The 19,765-nt window shown below is 41.7% G+C and overlaps 1 protein-coding gene across 2 annotated transcripts in view; it reads left to right on the plus strand.

Annotated features, from left to right (window-relative positions):
* CNTN5 (contactin 5) overlaps nt 1–19,765 on the plus strand; it is a 969,593-nt gene that overhangs the window by 629,182 nt on the left and 320,646 nt on the right. For both annotated transcript variants that reach the window (XM_073337877.2, XM_073337885.2), the window contains exon 5: nt 19,584–19,707. In XM_073337877.2, coding sequence (XP_073193978.1) covers nt 19,584–19,707 — 124 coding nt within the window. The remainder of the gene's footprint in view (nt 1–19,583; nt 19,708–19,765) is intronic.

Consider the following 19,765-nt stretch of genomic DNA (forward strand, 5'->3'; position numbering starts at 1 on the left):
TAAATTGGTTAGTCTCTAAGGTGCCACAAGTACTCCTTTTCTTTTTGTTCTATCCCTGTCTCTGCTCCAGAGTTCCTATGTGATGATGAGCAAGACACTTAAGACAAAATTTGGCAATTGGTCCCTAATTGTGCGCTCCTCATTTTCAAGGTGCCTAGCTTGAGATGCCTAGGGCCCCATTTATAGGAATGGTGAGCTCTTTCCACTTCAACTGAAGCTAATGGGACTTGTGCATATTCAGAATCTCTGGAGGTTAAGGCACAGAAATGAGTTCATGGATGGCAGTCATGCAGGTCTGGAATTCTGACCTTGGCTTTACCACATCCTCATTATGTGGCCTCAGAAAAGACTTTGTCTTAGCTTACCCATCTGTAAAATGGGGATAAAAAAATAATTATTTGTGTGACACTCAGATACCTTGGTAATGAGCTCCTTAGAAAAGACCATAAGGAAATGTGTAATCCTTTATTCATTGCATTCTGTACTGTAAATAAGGCTGTGACTACTAATTGAATGATGAGTATAAAAATATCAAACATCTGCATCATTCCCTGAGCGCAGTCTATCTTGTGTAATGAAAGAGGCACACATAATTGTAACTGGTCATGTAATTAAATACTATATCATAATGCATACCCGCAAGGGGGCAGAATTGCAGCTGAACAGATTATTTATAATTTAGTATTTCTTAACTTTTTAGGGCTTGGTTTTCAGGGCTTGTGTTTTTTGTGTGTATAATATGAAAAATATGGAGGTTATAGATTTAAAATACTAAATATTTGCCTTTTCAAGAAAATATATAACTAAAGAGGGGGCAGTCGTTGGTGGACTACAGTGCAAAAGGGTGTTCCAAGCATCAGGGTTGGTAAGGAAAAGAGAGGCTATTACTGTAAATGATTATATTATTCTTTTATAATAGTTTGTCTGTGACAGAAATTGGAAATTCAGCCCAATAGTATGTTACAATTGTTGTACAGGCTTTGTGTTCAGTATGTGTAGAGTATTGGTGTTCTTAGCCCAGTTCCCAGGGGTGAGTGTTAATAACTGACATCCATGTTGTCTGTTTCAGATAAAAAAGCCAAGGATTAGATGAGCATTTTTCATACATTGCATTGTGATACTCTGGTTACTTGGGCTACATTCACATTTCTGATCATTAAACATAACAATCACATCAGACCAATTTATTTTTAATAATATATATATTGTAGGATAAGACACTTTCTAACTCAGTTGAGGTTCTGGCTGTCACACACTGTACCTTCCTCCCTTCATTAAAATAAACTGTCCACCATCATATATAAAACAAAGATACACTTACGATCAATGAGCCAATACGGTTCAGAATCTGGTGAGCATAAAAATACATTGGAGAGTCCTTTGCTATCAGAGTAGTTAAAAATTAGCTCATCTGTCAGTGCATATAAGTGTATAGTTTGGGTTCTTTTTAAAATTTTGTACCCAAAAGTTGCTTGTTGAAGTCACATAATATATTTTAAATTTAAGAAAAATACTTTAAGAAATATTCCCAATCCACTATTTCCTGCACAATGCCGATTCAAATAATTCTATTAATTGTGGTAATTGGCCAGATTGCTGCTGAAAATGAGAACTTACAATTTTAAATGTGTGCACAAACTGGCTGATTCGTTAGCCTCACCTGCAATATGTATCCATACACTCTTCAAAGCAGACATGTCATTATATAAAATGTGATCACTACCACAGCAGGTAAGTTAGATATAGAGATCGGCAGGGTGTGAATAAAAGGTCTGATGAACAAAAAATGTTGCCTGTGGAAAATTAAAACAGTAAGTGATGGCACACGCCTGCCTACACCTATTTCTCAACGGATGTATCTTGCTTAAATAAAGGCTTTGATTTATTGTGTATCAACATCCTTGTTGTGACACTTCATACCTTTTTTATCTCTTCTCATTTGATGTTCTTGCTCACATATTAGAACAGAAAAAGGAAATGCAATTTAGTGTACAATCAGTTTGTGGGATTCAATGCCTGAGATTATCAAGTACTATGATTCATAGATTCTAAGGCTGGAAAGGACCTTTGTCATCATCTAGTCTGACCTCCTGTATAACCCATCCCATGGAACGCCCCCAAAACAATTAATCCAATCTTGATTTAAAAATCATCATTGATGGAGAATCCACCATGACCCTTGACAAATTGATCCAGTGGTTAATTATTCTCACTGGGGAAAACAAGTGTAAATGTTTAAGTCTGTATTTGTCAAGCTTCAACTTCCAGCCATTTGATCCTGTTCCTTTCTCTGCTAGACTGAAGAACCCATTGTTCCCCATGTAGGTATGTACAGATTATAATCAAGTAATCTTTTCTTCATTAAGCTAAATAGATCAAACTATTTGAGTCTTATCACTATAAGGCATGTTTTCTAATCCTTTACTCATTCTTGTGACTCTTCTTTGAACCCTCTCCAAATTATCAACATACTTCATGAATTGTGGGCACCGAAATTGGACAAAATATCCTAGCAGGAGCCATACCAGTGCCAAATATAGAGGTAAAATAACCTCTCTGCTCCCTACTTGAGGATCCACTGTTTATGCATCCTACAGTTGTATTAACTCCTTTGACCTACAGCTTCACAGCGGGAGCTCATGTTTAGCTGAGTATCCGCTACGACCCCCAAATCTTTATCAGAGTCACTGTTTCCCAGGATAGTCCCACATAATATAGGTATGGCCTACATGCTTTGTTCCTAGATGTATACATTTACAATTAACTGTGTTAAAACACATTGTTTGCTTGTGTTCAGTTTACCAAGTGATCTAGATCACTCTGAATCAATGACCTTTCCTCTCTGTTGTTTACCATTTGTGCAAACTTTATCAGTGATTTTGTTTTCTTCCAGGTCATTGATACTGTTAAATAGCGCAGGACCAAGAACCAATCCCACTGGAACCCCCTGGAAACACACCTGCTCGATGACAATTCCCCATTTATAGTTACATTTTGAGACCTATCAGTTCACCATTTTGAGTCCATTTAATGTGTGCTATGTTAACTTTGTGTCATTCTAATTTTTAATCAGAAAGTCATGTGGTATCAAGTCAAATGCCTTACAGAAATTGAAGTATATTGCAATGATACTATTTATCAACCAAACTTGTAATTTCATCAAAAAAGATAGCAAGTTAGTTTGACAGGATTTTTCCATAAATCCATGTTGCTTTGCAATTACATTAACCTCCTTTAATTCTTTATAAGTCAAGTCTTGTTGTTGGTCCATTATTAGATGGAAATGGTAGAATTATCAACAATGATGGTGAAAAAGCAGAAATGTTCAAGAAATAGTTCTGCTCTGTATTTGGGGGGGAAACAGATGATATAGATTCATCGTATGGTATCTCTGGAGGATGTTATTTGCCCAAGATCGATGTCAGGTTGACAGGCATATAACTACCCAGGGCATTCCATTTACCCTTTTAAAAAATTGGCATAACATTAGCTTTCTTCCAGGTTTTCTGGAACTCTCCTAGCGCACCAAGCAGGTATTTCCATACACCCCCCCTGAATTTCCCCAACACCCCTGCAGTGGACAACTAGTTACATGCAGTGTTGCCAATTTAGTCATTGGTTAGAAATTTGAATTGAAATTGAAACATTAATAGACCCTTTAAAAGCATATATAATGTATGATAAAATACTTGCACCTGAAAAAGTATAATAGGTTTGAAAAGTACAAACAAAGACTAGCTTCTTCACAGAGCTGTTTTTCTGACAATGTTGGCACATTCGTTTCAGCAATGTTGGCCAACCTTATAATTTCAAATTATGATTTGTAATCAAGGTCTGAATGACCTCTCCCCTGACAATTAGTGATGAGCCAGGGACAGGGGAAGGCTTCTGGACCAAACTGTATTTACATGAACTCACCTATTCTCCCTAGGTATCCAGCAGACAGAATAATGTTGCCCAAGTGATCAATTTTGGCTGGTGTTGGGTTACAAATCACTTTAGTATTGAAGGTGGGGGGTCAAGAAATGTTGTTATATTTATTGTATGAGTTAAAGGGCAGCAGAACAATACTTAGCCTGTCCTGATTGAGAGGTTCACCCTCAATGCTTAATTTTTTCCAGGGTTGAGCCCCCACACCTCTATGCTTGGCAGTTCATAGCCCCGGGACCTCTGGGCTTGCCACATCAGTTATGAAAGTAAAAAACTTGCTTGCACCCAGTACCTCTTTCATTACAAATTAAGCAAAGGTCACCTTCAACTGAACTGCACTCGCTAAGCAAGGGGTTTGGTTGGCAGATCCCAGTGGAAAGAGGGGTGGATGACGAAATAGGAGTTTTGCTTGGTGGTGTGGGCTGTGCCTAAGAGTCACAGGTGCAATTTGACTTGCACCTCTCCCCTATTTAAAAATAAGCTTATTAGGCCCCAAAGAGTCTTTTGTTTTGTTAAGTGACCACTAGAGCTGAAATCACTAATAATCGGGTCTAAGTGCTTTGACCTGCTGCAGGACAGCATTTCTGTGAAAAAGACAGCCCAGCCTGCTCTTGCTGTGAGGTTCCCCAGTGAGAGCTGAAATCAGAGTTGGGTGGAACCTCAAGAGACCGACTCGCAGAGGTCACAGTAGCAGGTGGCAGCAGAAGGTGACGGCGTAGGGCCATCAGCAATGGAGTGATGTAGTGAATGGTGGCACGACAAACAACAGCAGCCGGAGTGAGTGGCAAGCAACTGGAGGAACAAGCAAGGTGCCTTCTCCTCTGCAGCCCCCCAGGGTGGGAGATGAACTCATGTGAAAGCACCACTGAACTCTGAGTCTTCACTGACCAAGGACAACAACTATGAGTGGGGTGCAGTAGAGGGAGTAGGGAGGGGCATGTTAAAGGAACATTTGTTTGTTGGACTACGTTTTAGTGACTTCACTCCAGAATGCTAGATTTATGACGGAGAAACTTATATAAATATACATTTCCTAGTAGGACACGAATTTAAAAACACATTGTTGGTATCTCAAGAGGTTGCTATCTTAGGGAGTTTCTGTACTAAACATTTATATTATAATTATTTTTTTACGTGAGAACATAAGAATAGCCATATTGGGTCAGACCAATGCTCCATCGAGCCCAGTATCCTGTCTTCTGACAGTGGCTAATGTCCGGTGCTTCAAAGGGAATTAACAGAACAGGGCAATTATTCAGTGATCCATCCATTCCCAGCTTTTGGCAAGCAGGGTTTCAGAGCATGGTGTTGCATCCCTGCGCATCCTGGCTAATAGTCATTGATGGACCTATCCGCCATGAACTTATCTAGTTCTTTTTTGAACCCAGTTATAGTTTTGGCCTTCACAACATCCCCTGGCAAAATGTTCCACAGGTTGTCTGTGTGTTGTGTGAAGAAGTAGTTTCTTTTGTTTGTTTTAAACCTGCTACCTATTAATTTCATTGGGTAACCCCTAGTTCTTGTGTTATGTGAAGGAGCTTATTCACTTTCTCCACACCAGTCAAGTCATATCCCCTCTTAGTCCTCTCTTTTCAAGCTCCTCCTGAAGGTCAAAACAACAGACTGGACTTCTACATAGATTGCTTCCGTCGATGTGCACAGGCTGAAATTGTGGAAAAGCAGCATCACTTGCCCCATAACCTCAGCCGCACTGAACACAATGCCATCCACAGCCTTAGGAACAACTCTGACATCATAATCAAAAAGGCTGACAAAGGAGGTGCTGTCATCATCATGAATAAGTTGGAATATGAACAAGAGGCTGCTAGGCAGCTCTCTAATTCCACATTCTACAGGCCATTATCCTCTGATCCCACTGAGGATTACCAAAAGAAACTACACCATTTGCTCAAGAAACTCCCTGAAAAAGCACAGGAACAGATCTGTGCAGACACATGCCTAGAACTCCAACCAGGGGTATTCGAAATGCTTCCCAAGATCCATAAACCTGGGAATCCTGGACGCCCCATCTCAGGCATTGGCACCTTGACAGCAGGATTGTCTGGCTATGTAGACTCCCTCCTCAGGCCCTATGCTACCAGCACTCCCAGCTATCTTCAAGACACCACTGACTTCCTGAGGAAACTACAATCCAGCAGTGATCTTCCAGAAAACACCCTCCTGGCCACCATGGATGTAGAAGCCCTCTACACCAACATTCCACACAAAGATGGACTACAAGCCGTCAGGAACAGTATCCCTGATTAATGTCACGGCAAACCTGGTGGCTGACCTTTGACTTTGCCCTCACCCACAACTATTTCACATTTGTGGACAATGTATATCTTCAAGTCAGCGGCACTGCTATGGGTACCCGCGTGGCCCCACAGTATGTCAACATTTTTATGGCTGACTTAGAACAACGCTTCCTTAGCTCTCGTCCCCTAACTCCCCTACTCCACTTGCGCTACATTGATGACATCTTCATCATCTGGACCCATGGAAAAGGAGCCCTTGAGGAATTCCACCATGATTTCAACAATTTCCATCCCACCATCAACCTCAGCCTAGACCAGTCCACAAAAGTGGTCCATTTCCTGGACACTACTGTACTAATAAGCGATAGTCACATAAACACCACCCTATACCGGAAACCTACAGACTGCTATACTTACTGACATGCCTCCAGGTTTCACCCAGACCACATGACATGACCCATTGTCTACATCCAAGCTCTAAGATACAACTGCATTTGCTCCAACCCCTCAGACAGAGACAAACACCTACAAGATCTCTATCAATCATGCTTACAACTACAATACCCACCTGCTGATGTGAAAAAAACAGATTGACAGAGCCAGAAGAGTTCCCAGAAGTCACCTACTACAGGACAGGCCCAACAAAGAAAATAACAGAACGCCACTAGCCGTTACCTTCAGCCCCCAACTAAAATCTCTCCAGCACATCATCAAAGATTTACAACCTATCCTGAAAAATTATCCCTCACTCTCACAGATCTTGGGAGACAGACCAGTCCTCACTTACAGACATCCCCCCCAACCTGAAGCAGATACTCACCAACAACTACACACCACACAACAACAGCACCAACCCAGGATTCTATCCTTGCAACAAAGCCCGATGCCAACTCTGTCCACATATTTATTCAAGTGACACCATCATAGGACTTAATCACATTAGCCACACTATCAGGGACTCATTCACCTGTGCATCTACCAATATGATATATGCCATCGTGCCAGCAATGCCCCTCTGCTATGTACATTGGACAAACCAGATAGTCTCTACATAAAAGAATAAATGGACACAAATCTGACATCAGGAATCAAAACATTCAAAAACCAGTAGGAGAACACTTCAACCTCTCTGGCCACTCAGTAAAAGATTTAAGGGTGGCAATTTTGCAACAGAAAAGCTTCAAAAACAGACTCCAACGAGAAACTGCTGAGCTTAAATTAATATGCAAACTAGAAACTATTAACTTGGATTTGAATAGAGACTGGGAGTGGCTGGATCATTACACATATTGAATCTATTTCCTTAAGTTAAGTATCCTCACACCTTCTTGTCAACTGCCTAAATGGGCCATCTTGATTATCACTACAAAAGTTTTTTCTCCTGCTGATAATAGCTCATCTTAACTAATTAGCCTCTCACAGTTTGTATGGTAAGTTCCAACTTATCTGTATGTGTGTATATATCTTCTTACTATATGTTCCATTCTATGCATCCAATGAAGTGGGCTGTAGCCCACGAAAGCTTATGCTTAAATAAATTTGTTAGTCTCTAAGGTGCCACAAGTACTCCTGTTCTTAACCAGGTGGTTAAAATGCTGGAGACACACAACACAGTTTATTCAAAGAAACATTGTCACCTTATACTGTCTCTTTAAACAAGAGATACCACACACTACAGCCTGGAAGCCAATGTTAAGTGCATTGTCATTTGTTAATCCTGAAGTTGGACACTGGTTCTGACCAAGACCAGCAAATACTCACTATTTTTCTGCAGGAAACTCAACTGGCTGGTTAGAAGCATGCAGTGCAACAGTGAAAGACTCAGCAGTTGAAAAAGAGAACTCTCTCACCATATTCAGAAAATGTGCATACATGGCTGATAAATGGACTGATGCAAATGGGTGTCAAGTATTAAGTCACTGCATACATTATCTTGATGTCAGTGTTAGGACAGTAGATTAATTTCTAGATGTTCAGGTTATAGAAGACACATCGGCTGCATCTCTGACCACGCACATCTTAGAGTTAAATGCTTGTAAATTGAACCCCAAGGAGATGGCTGCTTGTGCATTTGATAGAGCTGCAAACTTCTCCAGAAGACATAGTGGAGTACAAGAAAAGTGTACTTCTCTTGCTCGGAGAAAAGTATAACTCTAAACTCTCCTATGCACACTGCAGAGGCCATCTACTCCAACTAGCACTAGTACAAGCTGCAGAATCTTCAAAAGGCATTTAAAAAGCTATAAATTTAATGTCTTCACTATGCTCTTTTTTCAGCAAGAGTTCAAAAGGACTGAACATCTTGGAAAATATAGAAGATATACTGGAACTGAAGTTCAAATTAGTCCAACCTGAGAAAACTCACTGGCTTTCTCATGAGTGATCCTTGGCTGTTGTCTTAAAATTACTGCAACCATTATTATTGGCTTTGGAAAGTATCTACAAAGATGGGTTGGATCTAATTAGTGAGGCTGGTGGACTACTTTTGCTACTACATTCAGAGAAGACAATCGCCATTCTCTCTTCTAAGTCTACTGTTGAAACCACTTGGGTCATTAAACAATGCCATCCAGGCATCTGCTACAACAGTAGTAGATCCTTGTCCAGCAATGGACAAAGCTTGGATCAATCAGAGAGATCCATTGAAAACGTACTGGAAGAAGCAAAGTCTTCAGTTCAGAAGTTGACTAATTAAATTGACTCCTTAAATGAAAAGGACAAAAAGTGTTTGTTAAATCAGATGAAAAGGTAAAGTACACAGACTTGATTCTTATATCTCGACAACAGCAACTTCTGGATTCTTTCAACCTCTATGTAGCTTTTACAGATGTCTGTTTTATAAAACACTGACAGTTGAGTGGAGTGAGGCACTACCTGCAATGGGGCTGCCATGTGATCAGAACAGAGAATTTGAACACAGAGTGGAATATCATAAAATAAATGAAGATTTGTCGTCAACTTCTTTATTATCATTAGTGGTTTGACCCAATTTTTGTACTATGTTTCCTGGGATGAAAGAAGTAGGAATTCATCTCTTTCTAGTCCCAGTCACAACACCTACAGTTGAGCATTCTTTTTCCTCATTGAATAGAATTTTGTGTTCTGAAAGAATTCGCCTTCTGCATGATGACGAGCATATTATGAAGGACTGGAAGTACCAGACACATGAGAAGCCACCAAAAATGAATGCACTGCATTCAAGAAGTTCAGTAACAAAGTTTGTGCAAAAATATAACAAGAAACCAAGAAGGATGTAGATAGTGTTTCATAGTAGGCTTGAGTAGCCCACTTTAATTTGTGTGATGATTTAAAAACATGAGTTAAATCTAATAAAATGGTTGCAAAACATTTTTCAGTTTTTACTGTCGTGCTTTACAGCTCACCTTCACCCTAACAGTCTCACCCCTCATCAGTACACACACACACATTTTTGAACACCCCGCCCACCCTAATTTCAATGCTTGGGGAAAACACTGGGTTATTAAAAATCCACATTAATGGTCCAGAAAGCTCCTCAGACAGCTCTTTTTAATGTTCTTATCTTAAGTTATCTGGATGTGATAATTCTAAAATGTTTCAGTTTAGTAACTTCTGTTTAACATCCTCCAGAGATACTAGTGGAATGTAAAAACAGAGTTCATCATCACCATATCTATAATCTCTTTTTCTGCACAAATACAGAACAGATTTTTTTCTTGAACACTTCTGTTTTTTTCACCATTATTATTCCTAATATAATTTTAAAAAAAACTCCTTATTGTCTTTAATTCTGCTGGCCATAGATTTATTATTCTTTCCTTTTGATTCCCTTATCAATTTTCTGCAATTCCTAACTTCTGATTTCAGTTCATTACTATCAACTTCTCCTTTCTTCCATTTGTCATATAGTGTATCTGCCTTCACTTCCCCTGTAAACCATGTTTTATTTTATTTAACTAGTACAGCCTTCTTCCTCAGTTGTGGGATTATGGGGTTTCACCATCTAGTGAGATGTTCTTAAATGATTTCAGTTTTCACTCACATTTTTCTGATTAAATTCTTCCTCCCAGCTGATTTGGCTCATAATTGTTTTCAAAATTGTGATATTGGCTCTATTAAAGCACTTATTACTAGTATGGACTTTATTCTGTTTACACATTATGAAAGTGATCAAGTAATGATCACTTGTACCTAAGATACCATTAATTTTTAATTGTGTGATCAGTTTATCTTTACTGTACTAATAAAGAATTCCCCTATGTTGGCTGTAACACTTTCTGAGTAAGGAAATTGCCATCTATAATATTTTAGAAATTGCAAGGATGTTTTAATACTGGCAGCATGAGACTTCCAGCATGTCACTCAAATTGAAATCCCACATGATAATGCAGCTTTTTCTCCTACACATTATTAAATAGGTGCATAAGGACGTGACCATCCTATCCCCTATTATGTTTTGGTGGTCGGTAACAGACATCAACCAATACCTCATTTTTTGTTTTATCTGTTACGATATTGATCCATTAACATGCAAGATCACTTTCTTCTGAGTTGTCAGTGAAACAGGTAATGCTATTTTTGACAGCGTGCCACTCCCCCCTCCCCTTGTGTCCACTCTATCTTTCCTTAATAGGTTATAACCATGAATTAACATTCCACTAGTGTGAATCATACCAGCAGGTTTCAGTAACACCAACTAGATTGAATTTATGCTTGTAAGCGAGCAATTGCAGTTCCCCCCATTTGCTACTCAAGTTCCACCCTTGTTGTGTAAGCAATTCAGGAGTTTCTTCTCCATGTCTTTTGGTTCCTTGATTAATTTTGTTCACAACATATCGATTTTGAGCTGACTGAATGCCAGTAGTGTGCTGTCATTGTATGCAAATCATGCACTGCATGCCCCCCAGACCAGCTGTGCCCACAAGACAGTTCTGTCCAGCCTGTAAATGAACAAACAAAATGGTGTCCTATGTACAGTGTAACTGTGCATGCACCATACATGTGAGGTCACACTGCATGGAGGATTCAGTTTTCCATGCAAGCGTACAGTTGCATGCCTGACTAAACATATCATGGAACACCACTGCTGAGTCCTCATGGTGGCCAGCTTTCACCTCCCCTTCCCCCCCAAAAAAGAAGCTAGAGAATTTCTCCTTTAAGAACATTTGTAATTATGGATGTTCAAATAATAGGTGTATAATAGGTGTAATCAAATATTACGCTACATGGCATAAACTGATCCTTTGCATGGATTGTGAAACATATACCTCTTCTTCTGCTCATCATACACACCCTTTGCAGCATTGCATAATCAGGTGCGATTTCAGAGGACATTTCATTTTTTCCCTGGAACAGCAGTTTTTTGCCATAGCCAGGATTCCAAAATAATTATATAATTTGGTACAGCAAATCTTCTGTTCCCACTTAAGATTTTTCTAAAGCAAGTAGTAAATGTACTGGTAAGTAATGCCCCTTAGAATAAAAGTATTGTTGTTAAATTGTCCTAGTCATCTTATTTTCACCTGCTTATTTGCTATATCTCTTTGAAATGCTTAGGACTCTGAAACACACTTAAACTATGTGAATAACCCCATTTACTTCTATGGTGCAACTCACGTGCACCAGTATTTGCATGATCAGGCTCTTCTGTTGTCACTTGGCAGACACCCAGATTCAAATCTAACCTTGTAACTTTGCTTCCTTGCGGGACTAAGACACTGATTTAATTATGTGATCAAGCTATAGAATTATAGAAGTGTAGGACTAGAGAGGATCTTGAGAGGTCATCTAATCCAGCCCCTGTACTCAAGGCAGAACTATATAATAACTAGACTATTTCTTACAGGTGTTTGTCTAACCTGTTCTTAAAAACCTCCAATGACTGGCTTTCCACAACCTCTCTAAGCAATTTGTTCCATTGCTTAACTACTGTGACAGTTAAGAAGTTTTTCCTAGTGTCCAACCTAAACCTCCCTTGCTGCAATGTAAGCCCATTGTTTCCTGTCCTATCCTCAGAAGTACAACGTTTTATATACTTGAACTGTTATCAGGTCCCCTCTCAGTCTTCTATTCTTCAGACTAAACAAACCCTGTTTTTTCAATCTTCTCTCACAGTCATGTTTTCTCGACCTTTAATCATTTTTGTTGCTTTCCTCTGGACTTTCTCCAATTTGTTCACATCTTTCCTTTTCATCACTCAGAGGTTCATGTTTTACAGGAAGATGCCGTCTTCCCAAAAATGCAGAATGGTCTAAAGGCTTAGGCCAGGGTCTGACAGCCAGAATTCCTTGTCCTATCGTTGCAGCTGTCACTTATTTGCTGTTTATTATTGGGTAATTTTTTTAAACATCTGTTTTTTATAAGTGTCTGTTTTCCAGCGGATTACTAGGAATGCTGTGAACATTAGTCAATGTATCACTGTAAAACTTTTCTCCGTCATCAAAAATATATGCATGAATTGTTCCCAGTGGTGCTGGCTTCCGTTGCACCATTCGCTCTCTTAGCTGGTCACCTGTGCTCCAGTAGCATCCATTCACAAGACAGCTGGCAGCGTTTAGGGTGCAGTCTGTGGCCATTGATGTGGAATCAATCTGTGTGCCCTCTGTGGACTGCTTGCTGTGCCATTGTAATAGACGACTGCTATGTCTACATCTGCTTGCTACGCCATTGTAGCGTGCCAGACTTTTGTCCACCATAGAAACTGGTGAGCTCTTCACTATTGAACCAATCGCTGGGAGCATGGGTCAATGAGTGTCAGGGTGTGTACCGCTCACTGGTAGGCCTGTTCAGTATGCCTCTGGGGCCCCATCCTGCTCCAAGATCCCTTGAAGAATTTGCCTGGGCATGTAAGGAGCCAGTTACCCGTTGGTACCACTCAGGAGGTACTGCAAGGGTCTTGCCAGTGGATAGACTATATACCAGCAGGAGGACATATTAACTCAGCTTCATTTGCATTGCTGGCTGGTAGCCACTGATGATAGAATCACTACGTTGATCACTGTCACTACATGCTCCATGTAGGTCTGTGTCACTAACCATGCGGTAGCACCAATCAAGACCATGCTGGAAAGCAATAGTCAACAATGGGGTTACCCACTGAGATCAACCGCCGATGGATTTTTGAGGCACAGAGGCTGAGACGTAAATAGTGGCAGACTGAGCAGGCACAGATTGTAATCCCTTTCTCAGCACTGAGATACTTACGCACTTCCTGCAGAAAGGACTGCCACTCACAGATCGTTCTCTTTCGCCACAGCCTTACTCACGGAACATAAGTCGATGTCATTTCCACTCATGAAGGACAAACCCCCCTGCCCTGTCTCTTCCCACCCAGTGCCGACCCCTCCCCCGAGCACATCCCATCCCCGCTCCTCCTCGTGCCTCCTGCATGCCATGAAACAGCTGATTACAGCGAGCGGGTGGGGTTGGGAGGGAGGAGGAGGAGTTGACTGACGGGGCACCTGGAAGATGGGAAGCGCTGGGAGCGAGGCGGGAGCTGATAGGAAGATTGCCTGTGGTGCTAAGCACTCACTAATTTTTTTCCATGGGTGCTCCAGGGCTGAAGCACCCACGGAGTCAGCGCCTATTGTGCCCTCACTCTGTACCCTCAATCTGTTTGACTTCATTGGGACGGTGTGTAGGTGCAGGATTGTGTGCTAGCAAATCTCATTATATCAGAACTGCCACCCTTAACAGATCACAAATTATAAAATGGACCACCAAAAATCCAGAGATTACCACCCCCTCCCAAACCAAGATTTCAATTTTAGAAGATATTGTGCTTGTTTTGTTTCTTCTGATTTTTGAATTCCCCCTGCCCTTCCCCAGGGTTTGTGTGAGACAATTAGTGTTGCCTGCTCTCCCAATTTTATTGGGAAAGTTGATTTTGGGCCCAGCTGCAGGAGCTTTCTCCCCCACCCCAGCAGTTCAGTACCCCTCAGTTCAGCTCCCCTCAGCCTCGGCTTCTCATGGGGTTCTTCACCCTGTCCTTTCCCAGGGGTGGGAGCTACAGCATGTCATGTTGTATTAATTTAGATGGACCACATGGGGCACAGGTGCTAACATAACCCAGTCACTATTCAATGTTAAACAGTTTAAACAAGATTCAGGTGTTGGTAAACAGAGACCTGAGCCTGCTTAGTACCATGGCTAACACATCATAAAAAATCCTTTCATTAATATCCAAAAAAGAAGGGAAAACAGTTACAGCAGTCTCTTAGATGGTATCAAAGATAACTGTTTTTTTGCGGGGAAAAGAGAATACATTAGGTGAAATGAGCTGGAGCTGTAGTTATTGCTGTTGCTGTTAAAGTCCGATTCTGTTTGTTAGGAAAACAAGGCAAACACACACAAAAGGGGGAGAGGAAAGAACAGCAAAGATAGAAGCTGCATTTTCTGTCTCTGATGCTGACTTTCACTTTCCCCTTCACTGCTGGAAAAACACAGGCACATCACACTATCTTATTATCCACTCAGACCTGGCAAACTCATCCTGGCACCAGGCTGTTTTGGGCACTGATTTAGCTAACGAATGTAGTATTGGTAACAAAATACTCCATAGTTAAATGCTACATTTTTTTCTTTTCTTCCCACTATCCCAAGGTACTGCAAATACACTTGAACACTCGGCCCACCACACCACCAAGTCTGAAGATTTGGATAAGATAGCACCTCGAGTTGAAACCATGGCTTGATTTTTATAAACCACCCTTCCTTTTTGCTAAACTCCAGTCTCATCAATTTCTTATTCTAGTAGTGTATCTCGGCATGCTGCTGAATTGCAAGAAACAACTGAAGGTCACTTTTATTAGTATTTTTAGCTTGCTTAAAGGATGGATTACCTAGTGAATCTTTTGATTGTTAGAAAAAGCTGGTGCTGACTTAGGCCGTTAGTACAGGATATTAAATAACTTGTATAATATAAATGACACCAATAGCTTATTGTTTATTGAAGAAATATAGAAGCATGGCCTGATCTGAAAAACTCCTGTACATAAATTCCATTGAAGCCATGTGTCTATATATGACTTTAAAACAAACAAGCTGAAGTAACTATTTGCAGGATCAAACAGAGCCTTAAATTGTTTTGCAGCAGTGGGTTGACATAGACAATGGCATTAAGATACTATGCTACTGTAAGCACAGAGGGAAAAAAACCTGAAAGAAATGGAAATTGGGGATTGTCAATTGCACCTACTCTGGCTTGTTTGCTTCACACATTGCTGAGCTAGTTTTAATCTTGTGTTTGTAGAAATACAAGTATCTGAAGTTATATCTTTTATTTTTTAGATTTTCCACATTAAACTAGCAATAAGCTTTTGATTCATTTCAACATATGTAAACACATCTTTATTAAAAAAAAGATTGAAAGGATAACTACAGTAGAACCTCAGAGTTAGGAACACCTTGGGAATGGAGGTTGTTCATAACTCTGAAATGTTCGTTACTCTGAACAAAACATTCTGGTGGTTCTTTCAAAAGTTTACAACTGAACGTAGACTTAATGCAGCTTTGAAACTTTACAAATTTCTGAAGAAAAACACTGTGCTTTTTCTTAATTTTTTTAGTAGCTTACGTTTAGCACAGTATTATGCTGTATTTGCCCTTTTTTTTTTTTTTGCTGCCTGATCGCGTACTTACAGTTCCAGATAAGGTCTGTGGATGACTAGTCAGTTCATAACTCTGAGGTTCTACTGAAGCTTTTGTTTGGCCTTTTCTTAATATGGAAAGAACTGAATAAACAAAAAGACACACAGATCTTAATAGAGTGCAATTTCTAGAGAGAATCAACTATATGACATCAACATTTGTCTGACAAAACGGTCAACCAGTGAACGATTCCTGTGATCCTCATCCTTTTTTCATACCCTAAGATTCCTTTTGGTATATTAGGACCCCTACTACCAGAATTCTTCTACTGTCTATCTCAGGGGTGGGCAAACTTTTTGGGCCGAGGGCCACATCTGGGTGGGGAAACTGTATGCAGGGCAGGGGGTTCGGGTGCGGAAAGGAGTGCGGGGTGTGGGAGGGGTTGCGGTGTGCAGGAAAGGGGCTCAGGGCAAGGGATGGGGGCAGAGGAGGGGTGCAGGGTGTATGAGGGGGCTCAGGGAAGGGGGGAGGGGTGCAGAGTGCAGGAAGGGGCTCAGGGCAGGGGAGCAGGAGGGGTGCGGACTGCGGGAGGGAGCTCAGGGCAGGAGTTTGGGGTGCAGGAGGGGTGCGGCAGGGAACTCAGGGCAGGGGGTTGGGGTCCAGGAGGGGTGCGGCTGGGGGCTTAGGGCAGGGAGTTAGGGTGCAGGAGGGGTTCAGGCTGCAGCCTGGCGCCGCTTACCTAAAGCGGCTCCGGGGTGGCAGCGGCGCCCACCGGGACCAGGGCAAGCTCCTGCCTGCCTGCCTGCCTGCCTGCCCAGGCCCCACGCCGTGCTGCTCCGGAAAGTGACCAGCACCATGTCCCTGCGCGGCCCCGGGGCGGAGACAGGACACAGGGCTCCATGCACTGCCCTTGCCACACCTCCAGGTACCTCCCCTGAAGCTCCCATTGGCTGCAGTTCCCCATTCCCGGCCAATGGGAGCTGTGGGGGGCGGTACCTGGAGGCAAGGGCAACCCCCGGAGCCCTCTGGCCCCCCCACCCCGGGGCCCCAGGGACATGGTGCCGCCCACTTCTGAGAGCAGCGCAAGGCCTGCAGCACCACAGGGGGCAATCCCGTGGGCCAGATCCAAAGCCCTGATGGGCCAGATCCGGCCCGCGGGCCGTAATTTGCCCACCCCTGGTCTATCTGCATAACCCTCCCATTTAGAAATATAGAAAGTCATGATGCCCAGGTTGTGTAACCCCGCACCCATTAAAGTCGTCCTAAATTATTAATGGATTTACAATAAAGGGCAGTGACACAGCAGTTACCATATGGAATTTTAAAAGGGTAGTACCATTAAAATAGAATTAGAAGGTTGTTTCCCCATCAAATCATAATTTGCCAACACTTGTCTCAATATTACCTCAGATTACCCACTGTTTTCCCTATATGTAGGACAGGAGGTGTTCGTGATAACAGTTGGCAAATGTTAATGTTATAGACTCAATGTTACATTAGGTCACTACTGGTGAAGTATAAGTGCTTTATTGAACTATGCATGGATCTGTCACTCTTCTTAAATTTAGATATTTGTTTTTAAAACTTGCCATCATACATCAGTGTTAAGTAAGGGGTTGGTAACGAGCACAGTGGTATTTTATTTCTTGATCCTGTAAAGGAAGTAAGTCACTGTTCTTTCTTTTTCTGCTCTGTCTGGTCTCTCTTGTGCATTTGTCACCAGACTCCTCTATTCCATATATATAGTTCTGTGTAATCTTTGCTCTAAAATGCTGAGAGCTCTATAATAGTGAAGACAAATTTGTATGGTTTACATTCACTTGTTTACCTACGTCAGATGATCTGACAAATGTCCATTACTGAAAACCAGAAAAAAAATATTTTCAGTTTTTTTGTACAAGTGTCCACCTGTTTTAAAACCAGCTTCTATTGTGAGTTGAATCACTTAAACAGTGTTCATTAGGATTATGGACCAGCCCAAACTGTGCGGCTCCGTGTGCCTTAATTCACTTAGTGCAGTTCGCCAAAAGGGGATCCTGTGGCCAGAAAGGGGTGGGTTCCAAAAAGTGACCAAATTAGGCCATTTTTTGTATGTCAACAGCAAGCAGAAATGCCTAAGTGAGGTGTTTTCTCAGGTGCACATACAAAGCTAGTCCTGGGGTAGCTTATTTTTAGTTTGGCAGCCTGCCCTGATAGGAGGGTGATAAGAAGCCAACTGCCAACATGTGTTTCTACAAATATATTAGGCTGACTTAAACAGCCAAATGCCAAATGCTTTCCCCAAGCTCCTCAGGTGATTTTGGACAAACCTGGGAGATGTTTTATTATGTGAACTGTAAACTGTAAAACTGAGATAGATGAACCCCTGCTCCTCTGTGTTTCATTGTGTGTAAAGGGAAAATGTGTATGTTTGCCCCCAAATCCTTAGACCAGTAATTGCAAATTAAATTACAGGCACTGTCCCAAATACAGAGGTGAGTCTAAGAGAATTGGGAAGGAATCTAAATTGGTATAAATTACACTGTATTTTACTTCTACTACCCTGTATTACACTTGCTGAGACTTACATGATCAGACACATTATACTAATTTGAAATTTATACTCCTTCAACACACCACATCTAGATTTGGCCCATAGATTCAATGCATACCAATCTCTCTCAATTCAGTCATACTAATGCTTATATACTAATAGACCAAATTCACAGGTGACATGGGAGAAAATGTACATTTTAGATTTCAATATACACACAGGTGTGGCAGGACTCACCAGCTGGTGCTGTTACAAATAATTTTACAAGTTCTTTTCCTTAGTGTGAGAGTACTTTACATGCCCTGAAATAAAGGACGTGTTGGTATTTATTTTGTGCTACAATCCACAGGCAACAACTTTCTGATTTCCTTGGGGGTGCTCGACCCCTGCTATGCCCCAGGCTCTGCCCCCAGTCCACCCCGTCCCCCAGACCCTACCCTGTTCCCCCTCTTCCCACCCTGCCACTTTCAACTCCCACTCCGCCCCAGCCCACCTCTTCTTGCCCCGTTCTGCCCCTCCCCCGAGCATGCCCTGCCCTCACCCCGCCTCTTCCTGCTCCTGCTCCTCTGTCTTCCCCCCCCAGCACCTCCTGCCCCATTCTGAACAGCTGATCCGCAGTGGGTGGGAGGCACTGGAGGGGAAAGCGTGGAGCTGATCAGCAGGGCCCACCAGTGGGTGTTGAGCACCCACTATTCTTTTCCATGGGTGCTCCAGCCCCAAAGCACCCACCGAGTCGGCGCCTATGCTACAATCTCTTTGGGGGGAGCTGTTGAAAGCAGCCAGTTTGCTCTCTGAATTAATCTTTAACTAAAGTCAACTTTTGGGGAAGAATTGCTTCCTGGGAACTGTATATAGATGTGTATATGTAACTGTATATAGGTGTATAGAGTGTAAATAGAACAAGTTACACTAAGAAAATACCCAGAGTCCATGTCACTGATTTCTTATCCAATGGGAAGCTGACCTATAAAGTCCCAATATCTGCTGCTGCTCAGCAGAAGGGCAATGTTACATGACCTTTCCCCATGCTTTAAATTATTTATTATCCTTACAAATGAATGTAGTAGATCTCTAAGGAAACAATATTCAAGTACCGTTGTCTCTGAATTTACTGCTGTGGCATTTCCTTACCATATTTTAGTTTTTAAACCCACAGCATCTGGAGGCATTTGATGGTCAGTCTGTGGAAAAAACATATGCAATGCAGTGTGATATTATAACCTGAGTATATAAGAGCTCTGATAAGGTAACATTTACTAAGAGTTCTGAAACTCGGACTCCTTGTGTTTCTGCAGAAAGTGTGGATTACGGGCCGGTGTTTATACAAGAGCCGGATGATGTGATTTTTCCTACTGATTCTGAAGAGAAGAAAGTGTCTCTGAATTGCCAAGCACGAGGAAACCCTGCTCCTATTTACAGGTACAGTGAGTCCGTTGAGAATTTTTTGCAGCTTTCAGAATGAATGGTGCTCTCCTTC

This window comes from Lepidochelys kempii, chromosome 1 (genome assembly GCF_965140285.1).
Source record: "Lepidochelys kempii isolate rLepKem1 chromosome 1, rLepKem1.hap1, whole genome shotgun sequence".
In the NCBI taxonomy this organism is placed as follows: domain Eukaryota; kingdom Metazoa; phylum Chordata; order Testudines; family Cheloniidae; genus Lepidochelys; species Lepidochelys kempii.